At 36.0% G+C, this 12,019-nt stretch overlaps 1 protein-coding gene across 4 annotated transcripts in view; it reads left to right on the top strand.

The window, feature by feature from the left end:
• The window catches only part of ZDHHC17 (zinc finger DHHC-type palmitoyltransferase 17), a 126,583-nt gene extending 115,246 nt beyond the window's left edge, over positions 1–11,337 (top strand). For 3 of the 4 annotated variants that reach the window (XM_037886158.2, XM_037886127.2, XM_037886132.1), the window contains 2 exons: positions 5,994–6,088; positions 8,169–11,337. In XM_037886158.2, the coding sequence (XP_037742086.1) occupies positions 5,994–6,088; positions 8,169–8,307 (234 nt within the window). In that variant the 3' untranslated portion in view covers positions 8,308–11,337. Of the gene's footprint in view, positions 1–5,993; positions 6,089–7,929; positions 8,080–8,168 lie in introns of all 4 variants that reach the window. The other variant, XR_006291207.1, reaches the window with a different exon arrangement.
• Positions 11,338–12,019: the final 682 nt, after the last annotated feature.

Here is a 12,019-nt window from a genome sequence, read left to right as displayed (position 1 = left end):
GTAGCCGGCGTTGCAAGATATTTACGTGCAAGATGTGCTAAAGATTCATATGTCCCTTCATGTTTCAACCACCATTCCAGAGGACTTGCATCCATGCTGATGATGAGTTCTGCTCGATAAAGATCCAAAGCAGAGCAGACTGAAGCATGTTCATTTTCATCATCTGAGTCAGATGCCACCAGCAGAAAGTTGATTTTCTTTTTTGTGTTTCAGGTTCTGTAGTTTCCGTATCAGAGTGTTGCTCTTTTAAGATTTCTTAAAGCGTGCTCCACACCTCGTCCCTCTCAGATTTTGGAAGGCACTTCAGAATCTTAAAACTTAGGTCGAGTGCTGTAGCTATTTTTAGAAATCTCACATTGGTACCTTCTTTGCATTTTGTCAGATCTGCTGTGAAAGTATTCTTAAAATGAACATGTGCTGTGTCATCATCCGAGACTGCTATAACATGAAATACATGGCAGAAAGCGGGTAAAACATAGCAGGAAACATACAATTCTCCCCCAAGGAGTTCAGTCACAAATTTAACAAACGCATTAATTTTTAATGAGCATCATCAGCATGGAATGGTGGCCAAAGCATGAAGGGTTATACGAATGTTTTGCATATCTGGCATGTAAATACCTTGCAACTCGGGCTACAAAAGTGCCATCCAAACACCTGTTCTCACTTTCAGGTGACATTGTAAATAAGAAGCTGGCAGCAGTATCTCCCATAAAAATAAACAAACTTGTTTGTCTTAGCGATTGGCTTGACAAGAAGTAGGACAGAGTAGATTTGTAGGCTCTAAAGTTTTACATTGTTTTGTTTTTGAGTGCAGTTATATAGCAAAAAATTTCTACATTTGTAAGTTACAGTTTCCCGGTAAAGAGATTACATGATAGTCCTTGTATGAGGTGAATTGAAAAATACAATTTCTTTATATTATTATTTTTTATTACAAATATTTGCATTGTAAAAATGATAAACAAAAGTGAGCACTGTACACGTTGCATTCTGTGTTGCAATAGAAATCAATATATTTGAAACTGTAGAAGAGCATCCAAAAATATTTAATAAATTTCAGTTGGTATTCTGTTTAACAGTGTGATTAATTTTTTTAATCACGATTAGGTTTTTTTAGTTAATCATGTGATTAATTGACAGCCCTAAAAAAACCCTGTGGCACAGGGAAAATATAGAGGAGTAAAATAAATTTAATTTGATATCAAAATAAATTATAGATGCAATACTGTACTACTTGTATTATTCAGTTTCATCTTAATTTAGTAAAAACATTCATCCTTAGTTTAGCAGAAACTGCCACAGAATTTGCAGTTTCTCCTACTGGAGCACACAGATATGAATGGCTTTGCCACAGAAGTTGCATTTAGCTTGCGGCAGAGTATGTGTTGCCTACCCCTAGACTATAGGTTTGTCTACATTGGGAAACTAGCCCATTGCTGATAGTGGTTGTCAGTAGTAGGTCTTCACTGTCTCTTTTTCAACTCGTGTTTGCAAACTGTTTAATTGCTTGTGTAATGGGACAAAAATATTTAACACCATTGCAGAAGGCAGGAGTGAAACATGATTAAAACAGTTCAGTACTGTGAGTGCATACAAGTTGTGTAAGTCTGATCTCAGTTATGCATTGTATAACTAACTGGACAAAACCTTTTCAATGGAATCTACACTAGCAGTTAAACAGTTTCCAGCACCAGTTGAGGGGATGCATTGTTGTTAACTGTTGTCAGCAGTGGTGATTTTCCTAGTACATATATAGTCTAAAAATAGTAAGTTGGGTCTACATATTGTTAGCTCAATGCAAAAGTTGTTCAGGCTCTTGGCTGGTTACATAAAATAAAAGTAATAGAACTACAAATGCATATAATAAAGAAATAAATTGTGTGTATTTGCTGTAGATCAGAGTAGTTACAGATGAGATCCAGTTTTGTAAACCTAACTTTACTCTTCCAAAAAAGTCTATGTATACATCTCTGTAAAGTACAATACAAAACATCAAAGTTGATATTATGCAGGTAATATTTCTTATACCAAGAACTATATTAATTTTTCAAAGTCAATAGGTTATTTACATATATTTTGGTATAGTTTGTGGAAAGGATGGTGGCAGTTACAAATCCATTCTTAAAGCTCTCAAAAATGATAATGGGAGGCATACACATGCATGGGAGGGTTGAACAGACATCTAGACAAGGAAAGAGCTATGCAGCTGTTCCATGGGAAAACAGTACTCCTGGAAGGATTCTGTGCCAAAAAATTAATAATCCTGCAAAATTCTCCATATTTATTTGTCAAAATAATGAAATATAATCAGACCAGTTTCAATTGTTTTGGTAATTTATTTAAACTACAATACAGAAAAAAGTCACAATAACTATTCAACATTACCTGAACACATGAAAGATAAGTTACAAAGACTTGGTAACTGATACCCTGCATTCCAGTTATAATCCTGGATTGTCATTTAAATTACATTACAGAACACCAAACGGGGGGAGAAAAAAAAGTAGAATGTCATTTTAAATTGCTCAGACTTTCACACATGAAAGTCATTCAGCTTTGCTAATCATTGTCCTGGACCTGGCTGGGTACTTTGGGAAGTGCTTGGTTCTGATTGTCCTGACATTGTATTGACTGCTTGGTAAATATTTTATTTGCCCTCAGTCTTTTTTTTTTTTTTTTTTTTTTTTATGGATAAGTAAAATAAATTCTGAGCTGTAATGTAACTAACTCCATTGTAAAAAGAAAAGGAGTACTTGTGGCACCTTAGAGACTAACCAATTTATTTGAGCATAAGCTTTCGTGAGCTACAGCGAGCTGTAGCTCGCAAAAGCTTATGCTCAAATAAATTGGTTAATCTCTAAGGTGCCACAAGTACTCCTTTTCTTTTTGCGAATACAGACTAAGACGGCTGTTACTCTCTAACTCCATTGTGCCACTTTGGCACAGGAAAAAACACACAGATCTTCCTAGCTGATTCCCTTACTTTCATTTTTAAGGCTTTACATCACTTTGGCAATGTAGGGGCCTTAAAACTTTTAGAGGTTTTATGCTCCTGGGGGAATTGTCTGAGAATGGGAACAGTTAACTAACAATAGAAACGTTAACAATATTACTGTGCAGGCAGGCTGCTACATTTCTGCCTCCAGGACAAAGTCTACCTCATGCATAATAAAAAGCCCTACCCCTCCACGCCAGGTGAGCCTTAGTAGCAAGTGAGAGGGACAGCGTTTCTCTCACTTGTTGGCAGGCACACACGCCTAGCCTCACCCACTGATGGTGATCAACGTCTCCCACACAGGCACCTCTTCCCCCCCAGTGATTTGCATGTCTGAGTCTGCTACAGGCACACTGGAACACACGCGTTGCCAGGGAAGAGGTGTATGTCCCCCTGCAGATTTCTTTTGCATTTTTCTGTGCCCGGGGGGGGGCACAGAAATATGCGGACCATATAAATTCTCTGCCCCTAGAGAGGTGCAGAATTCTGTCAGGAGTAAAAGATGCACTATACTGAAACAATTTTCATACATTTTGTGCGTTTTCCTCACTAAGAATCACTGAACATTCACGTATCCCACTGAAATCAATGAATATGTTCACATAATATGTAATTCTAGAAATAGAATTAGATTCTTTGAATTTTCTCACACTAAAGATCTCTTGTGATCAGACATTTAGCTTTTCCTTTGAATGTAATTGTCAGTCTTCCTTCCCAGACACCTCATTACCATGTCTGACCAGCACTCTTGTAACACAGTCTGAAACTCTAACCAATACCCAAAACAGTAGCATGGATGAACAACCTGTCTGAGTAGTCTTCGAATGAGCCAGACAGTTCAATATGTTCTGTGGGGGCTGGGATCTGTATTTCAGATGTTCCCATGTCTGCCCATCTAATGAGACCATTGTGTGTTTTGCACAATCTGTCAGTACAAAAGCCAAAGGAGGAAAGTTTATTAAAATATCCTAACAAAATCATAGGCCAAGTATTTGTAGTTAATGGAATTATCAACTACAGGTTTAGACAGGAAAATAATATTCAAATACATCACATTAGCTGTATTTTCCTTATCTATTCTAACAGTAAAGAACAAAGTCTTATCACAAGTCTCTTCACAAGGGCTTAGTTACCACTTCAGTGTTTCCCGTTATATCAGAAATAAGATCCACACTCCAAACTTTGAAGTAAACTATCAGGCATCTCAGCTTTTTCCTTCTCTCCTGTAACGATGATTTAGAGAAACCACCAATATAGATTCCAAGTTTATACTTGTGAACCAGGGCCACCACACTACCTTCCAGTGGGATTTCCTGCCCAAAATAAATGAGCCAGGGTGACCACATCTATTCAGTGTGGCTTCCAAACCAATATAAAGCACCAGAGTACTAAAGCAATGTGAACATGCAACTTTCCAGTGTGCCTTCCAATCCCCAATAATCCCAGGATCCATTAAACTCCATACATAAATTACTTTAGAATGGGATATGTTGGTAGATATTTCTTCAGATTCTATGGAACCTGGAAGAACACTTTTTTCTCACGGTGCCTCATTAAATGCTTTGCACCCTTAAATGTGATGAAGACAAAGTTATTATAATTGTAGTATTTAATACTATTTACAAGGCAGAAAACATGCAGTGTAGGAAATGTGAAAAATGAAACGTGCAATAACTTCATTATTAAATGTGTCCAAATAATTATTTTTACGATTGTGTGAAGGAAGATAAAAGGTAACTTAAAAGAACTTGCCAAAATCTGTTCTTAGAGATCCTAACTTGGCCTTTCTTAGGAGCTTTGTTCTTTGCTTTTTTAACTCCACAGCCCCTCTCTTGATTCCTCTTTAATGGCTTGAAAGTAAAGTTGACTGATCCCTTGACTGACCATTCTGATGGGATCACTCTCCTATCATTCTTTACCACTCTCTGTCCTGTCTTCCAAACAGCTTCCTTATTCCCTGGAGAAGATTAAAAGACCTAGCCAAGATTTTCAAAAATGGTTTCCTAAAGTTAGACTCCTAAATAAGTGGCTTGATTTTTTAAAATCGAATATGAGTACTCAGGAGTTCTCATTCATTTTTGAAAATCAGGCCTCTTCTTAGAGAACCTGGCCATAGGTGCCTAACTTTAGGCTTTCATTTTTTTTAAATCATGTCCTCTTTCTTTAGATACCTGTCTGTTAAAGGGACAAAACTTCAGTATATCCAGAAAAGGCAAGTAAACCTGAGTGTAATTTCCTGAATGTTCAGGATTATCAGACCTGGCTTGTTGATCCCATAACATGGGGCTGAGTTACCATATGACACTAGGAATTCTAACGTTTTAGCTTATGATAGTGCTCCCAATTGTTACGGGAGTTCTACTACTTTTGTTTCCAGTGTTGCACATGCAATACACTACAGTAAATCCAGGCCTTGCATAATTTAAGACTTCTTCAGACTCCCCCTTTTTAGGTCAAAACAATGATGGAGTAGTTGCTGAAAACTGTTAACACTTCTTGAGCCAAGCGACCCATGCAGAAGGTGTTTTCAGCCCAATCTATTATTTCTTAGAACTTCTTGTTATTGAGGCAAAATTATACAGGGGAAAAAATTACAAAAATATCTCACAGTTACTTTAAGTATCAGCGCCAAGAAGGAAGAAAAGTTGTTTCAAAATTGTTTAAGATAATTCCTAAATATCTACTATAATAAAAATAATTGCTTATCTTATTTATTATCTCCAATATAGATTATTAGGGATTTTTCTTCTGGATATCAGGATTTATTAAAAATGAAAACTACTACACAATTTGACACAGCTGGTTCTGTTCACTCAAGAAAGATTCGAATAACGCAGGTGGTTGAAATGTACAGGCAGAGCGATGCAGCTTGCATTGTGCGTAGTCCCACACTAAAAAGCCCTGTGGAGTTTTTTTTCCAGCCTTTCTCTCTCCTGGTTTGCTTTTAATTTTGGAAATTCTAAGTGTTTGTTTCCTTATCTCCCATCTTTTCTAGATATCTTGTTTAGGTATCACTACAAATGAAAGGATGAATGCAAGACGATACAAGCACTTTAAAGTCACAACAACATCTATTGAAAGCCCATTCAAGTAAGTTTATAAAAATGTGCAAAACGCTATTTCTCATATGGATAGCCAAACCACAAATGAACTTCACAACTGAATGCTAAAAACTGTCTTCCATATGCTGATAGGATCCCAAAATTTCAGTTTTTAAAAGCTGAATTTGAACAGCTATTTTTACCATAAGCCAATGTATCTGATTATGGAAAGTGACTTATTACTATTAATATTTCTAAATGAATCCAGCCATTGATGATTTAACATAAAAATTTTTTGCTCCCAGGAGGGTAATAGTCTTTCCCTTGGTAAAAAAAATGGAAAGCACCTTCCTTGTAGGGGATGCTACTACTTCACTAAGCTTGTTTTTGTGCTAGTAAAAGGACTTGCCTTCAACATTTCTTCTCAAGTCCCACCATGCAAACGAAATTAGCAAGTGAGACTAGTAACATGACTTCTTGTGGTCATGACCTTTCTAGAGATGCAGCACAGCCAGATTTCTTTTTGTCTGGGGGACACAAGGCTGTGCCCAGAGTAGATGCAATGTATTGCTTTCCTCAGTCATTTCAAATTCCACATCCTGTAGCCATTTCTATCAGCTTAGGAGCTTTTAGAAGATGTGCTTCTTAAAATCATGAAACAAGTGTTTGAGCTGACTAAATAAGCACTGCCTACAAGATGGAGCAAAGGTGTCAACCACGGTTTGTTTACTCAGTGTCCTTTCAGGAATTCAGATATTCTCGTTGTTACTTCTGATCTTTCTAGTCTACATCCTGTTACCTAAGTTTTGATTTCCAGAAAATCAAGGCCTACTCAGCTTCAGTGTAATTACAAGCAAAAAGAAACTTTCTGATGAAAAATCCGTTTCCTTCCTGAGTTTTTTTTACATATTAGAGACTGTAAAACTTTGAGAAATTGACAATGAGCTCTATGATTTAACAGCTGCTGGACTTGGAAGCTATCACTCTTGTCTAGGTCCACAGAGATGTGTATACTCTATATTTTGTAGTGTTCAGGGGTTCACACTGATCTTTGACCTGTAGCCTATGAACCACGACATAATCTGAAGACCAGTATTAATTAAATTGAAGGTGATCCTGGGAGGACAATCACTTCATATTCATGTCTGGCACTTCTTAATGATGCAACGATTCCTTTTGGATAGGGGACTTACCAAGTTATCCATGCCTTTGCCACTTCCAGAATGGTATGCTCCAATACACTCTGTGTGGGACTAGCTTTCAAGACCACTCTGAAACTTCAGCTAGTGTAAAACGTGGCCGCCCAGTTAGCAGTGTTTGTGGCATGGAATATATTACACCTGTGCACTGCAGATTACCTTGGCTTCCAGTTCATCACTGGGTGCAGTTCAAGGTGTTGATTTTTGTCTATAAATCTCTAGATAGTTTGTGTCTTAGCTTCTTCATACTCCGTACTTTGGAAGCTCTTGTTCTCATATTTCCCTAAATTTCAATGTTATTTGTGGTCTTAGTGGATGGCACTGATCTCTGAACTTCGCTTTCCTGTTGGTTCAACAGAGCATGACCTTCAGGATGCGTTGTAATGCCTGTTTTATTGGTTCAAACTATTTATTGCCTGTGGTGGGGTAGAGACTGGTTCCTGGTTCAGGGATTTCTCTTGAGCTGATTCAGTTTATTTTTGAGTTCATGTAATTTTACGGTCTATGCTTAGAAGTTGTAATATTCACATATTATAAAATGGAAAAAATAAAATAGCATTATCTGAAATTAAAGGCAGGATAATGCTGCAATTGTTTTTATTTAATGTTCTGTTGTTGCTATTGTTTGCTTTGTCTATCAAATATATTCTAGTAAGTCTTTATTTCCCTCTCATTTTTTCTTAACTTTAAGATAGGATGATGTCCAGTCGTTGTTGTATAACCCTGGCATACTTGGGGAATGGCTGATTTAAGGTTAAAGAGTCAGTTATGCTCTCAGAGATTCAGCGTCCACTTTGGGTTTTCTACATTTGGGGAACTTTTTGGAGAGCAAGCAGACATGGTAAATTTGGAGGTAGACAAATTTGCACTATGCTAAGTGAATTGTGATGTTACTTACTAACATATGTCGTCTTGTTTGGTTTTTTTTAGCCATGGATGTATAAGGAATATTATAGACTTCTTTGAATTCAGATGCTGTGGTCTTTTTCGTCCTGTTATTGTGGACTGGACAAGGCAGTATTCAATAGAATATGACCAAACTTCAGGAGCAGGCTACCAGCTAGTGTAGCACCACCTTCGTCCTGTGAGCATACCATATCTGAGTGGTGCCTGAAAATTTCTCTCTCTCGAATCCACATCCTTTGAACCGTAGCATGCTATGTGTAGGGCTAACGATGAATCTTACGATACCTTCTCTTTATCAGAGTTTTATTAACAAAGGCAAAAATGGACAGAATAAACTGCCAACCCTGATAAGGAAGAGGAGGAAGATCAAAAAGGGATTTTAACCATTCTTAACATGAGAATTATTCACAACAACATATTCACTGCATTTGTTGTTGGATTTTTTATTTAACACCTTTTACAAAGGAGCATGAGATTATTAAAGTATTGACATACCTAGTCATGTTGTGCTGAACAGAAATATTAATTTCCCAATTTGAATAATTCCACTGGAGCAAGAATCTGGAATCTAAAACTAAATTTCACAATGCAGTCAGACTTCATTAAGATTGCTGCATTTAAGTTCCTGTAATGTGATTTTATATTGATTTTCTGTAGTATTATGTACATGGGAAAATGTGCATTTCAATACTGTGATTAAAATCATGTGGTTTTATTGGGGATCCACTATAATGTGTTAAGCTTCGGAAGCAGGGCACATGAGGATAATATAATGTTCACAAATAAATGTGTTACCTATATTTTATGGCTATCAGCAGTTATGGCCATCTGTTTCCGGTACAGTGAAATACTTGTAATAACCTTGTTTCGAGGTTGTATAGTCTGAAAATAAACAGTTGCACAAGTAAGTAAAGCTCTTCTGTCGAAGTTAAAGCCCTGCTTAAGTGCATGATATACCTTTTAAAAATAGACCACAATATATACTATATGATATTCAGCAAAAAATAAAACAGAATTTAATTTGATATCTTTGAACAAATGATATAAGCCATTTAATACTAAGAGTGATCCAGTATAATATATTGCATAGTGACTGGAAAGGTTTGAAGAGAAGTTGTATAGGGGTACCAAAGATGTGAATGCAAAATCTTAGTAATGGAAAAGAAAGGTTTATAACCGTTTTAAATTCCATGTGATTGCAAAACAAATCGTGAAAACTGACTAAAACACTCATTTTCTTTGCATATAAAATAATTGAATCCAAGCTTAAGTAAAGTGTGATCTCTGTTAATAGCACATATGAATGGAAAATCTAATAGGACATTCTGAAGAAGATGGTATGTCAGCAAGTGGAAATCACCCTTGAGATTTTTTTTCTGTTAAGTTCTCACACTGCAAATATGTTTGAAAGGTAAGGAATGATCTGAAATCTCATTCCAAATGGGCTTTTTGTTTTTGAATGTGATGCACTGATTTTCTGTTATGGCGTTTTCCTATCCTCATGGTGAATTATTCACTGTTTCCTTAACTATTGTTTACAGAGAGACTGAGACTTGGATTAGTTCTCTTTTAAGTGCTGTAGCAACCTAGTGGTTCGAGAAATCTGTGAAGGGAGTTTTCAGAGGGGACCTGGAAGCAGTTGATGAGACCACTGTAAAGAATGTGTATCTGTATATAAATAATTTATCAAATAGTTTTCTCTTTGTGAGTGCGTGTTAGTATATTTAAGGTTGCTCATTTCATTTTATCAACCAAAAAGTGTAGGAAGATATCTAATGAGCTTTTAGTGATGTTCAATATTGCTGTTAATAGGCGTTATACCCTGCAAATTCACTGCATGTTTGATGCTTGGCAAAATTAGCATTCTCTGTAATATGCAGATTACAAGTATAAAAGCAATCTAGTGGTATTCCAGCCCCTTGCCTTAGTAAGAGGAGCAGTGAAACTGTAAGTAGGTGATGTTCAGTATTTGCAAGTAGACATTTTTTTCTTTATCTGTTTCTTTGATCACAAGACACTCGCATAGTTTGCAAGTACCAGATATCACGATTTACAGAAACATAACGTTAGTGTACTTGAACATTTAATACTGGGGGAAAAATCAACATTATCTTTTATACAATATTTGGGAGGAGTTGGTTACAGGGTGGCAAGAGGTTTGTGCCATTTTGTCAGAATTTAGAATTATAACAATTATTCTGTTAACATGAACAAAAACAAATGACACCATTATTCATCTTTTTAATTTCTAAATGGGAATAAAAGCAGGAATAAGCCTTCAAAATTTCATTGCTTATTTTACGATCAAAGGTAATGTTCTGCACCTCCAGGAAAAACTTTTTTCCCGTTTCTGTTTGGGGTTGGCTGAAATAAAGAACTTCAATCAATTGAAAGTGTTTAGTAAATACCTTTCATAGCACCAGTCATCTGATGTTTAAAGTACATTATTATTTTAGTTGTCCAATTAACTAACAAAGTCTGTGTACCAGAATGTTTGCAAAACAAGGGTGGACTTTGGTGGTAATATGAGGTTAATTTTGCAATTTTTAATTGAGCATAGCTCCCGAGTGGGAGTTATGCTTCATTATGCTTCATTCACAGTTTGGCCAATAGAAAATATAATAGGTTTAGAATCAACTTACAAATGTCCTGGATTTAGGGCATATAAATAATTCTAATACAAAAAGTTAATTATCTTGAGGATTACTGAGACCTATGACCTGAAACCATCAGAATGGGAAAAGCCATCTTTGCAGCCTTTTTCTGTCAAGTAAACTATTAAACTTACAATTTGCGTATTACAGCAAAACTACATCGCTTCCCAAACTTCATGAAGCTGATCCAGACTGAAATCAGATCAGCTTTATCTCATCTAGGTTGAGTAAATGGAAATTTTGTCTCAGCCTTAAACATGTGCTGTTTCTTTGCAGGTTTCTGTGTTCTTTGGTGTCCACCAGATTTTCTTTTTGAAAATTAATATGCATAAAACAGCATCATTACATTTTAAGCTTATGGATACATTGTTTTGTATTTTATTTATAACTGTGCCAAGTATCATTTTACTACTGTCAGGATCTTGATGTATTACATGGTGAACAAAAATCTGTAAAATGTTTAATAAATTAGCTCTCCTTACATAAATTAAATCTGTGAAATTTTTGTAAGTTATTAATCAAATAAATATTGACTCTTAGTTTCAGTGTTTGTCTTGACTTTTTGTGTCACGCTAAGTTTATTCAATAAGCTGTCTAGCTCCATCAGCAATATGGTTGAACAGTTGTCTCATGACAGGGTTTAAATGAACTTATGGTGCAGCACAACACATTTCCAGATGTTATTTTGTCCAATGTAATTCTGAAGAGAGGATAATATAATTGTTTTCTACAGTGTTTTGAAGAAGAAAATAGCAATATCATAATACTGTAATACCTTATATTTACTTTTGTAGCACCTTTCCAAAAAGATTCCCAAGTGTTTTACAGATAGCACGAGCCAAATTCTGTGCTAACATAAACGTTGGCACATCTCTCTTTTCGTCGGTGGGGTTGCATCAAGAAAATTTGCTCTGTGTTTTAAAATAAATACTATCCACCAATGAATTGTACCATTCTCTGAAGTGGAATATGCTGGCAACACACCATTCCTGTTTTTAGGAAGAACTGGGTTCCTTTCTTTTAATAATTTAACTTTGTAGAGACGGAAAGTAAATTAGAAACTTCCCCTGCTTTTGCTTCACCTATAATAAAGACTGGAAACAACTTTAAGGGCATCTTTGGTTCAGCCTCACTGGTAGATACAATAACTTGTTTTCATTCTTGATGTCAGATTCTGAGAAGACACAGAAATTAGTGGCGGTCTGCGTCTCTTCTCACATC

This window comes from Chelonia mydas, chromosome 1 (assembly GCF_015237465.2).
Source record: "Chelonia mydas isolate rCheMyd1 chromosome 1, rCheMyd1.pri.v2, whole genome shotgun sequence".
In the NCBI taxonomy this organism is placed as follows: Eukaryota; Metazoa; Chordata; order Testudines; family Cheloniidae; genus Chelonia; species Chelonia mydas.
This window is presented reverse-complemented; position numbering and strand designations above follow the sequence as displayed.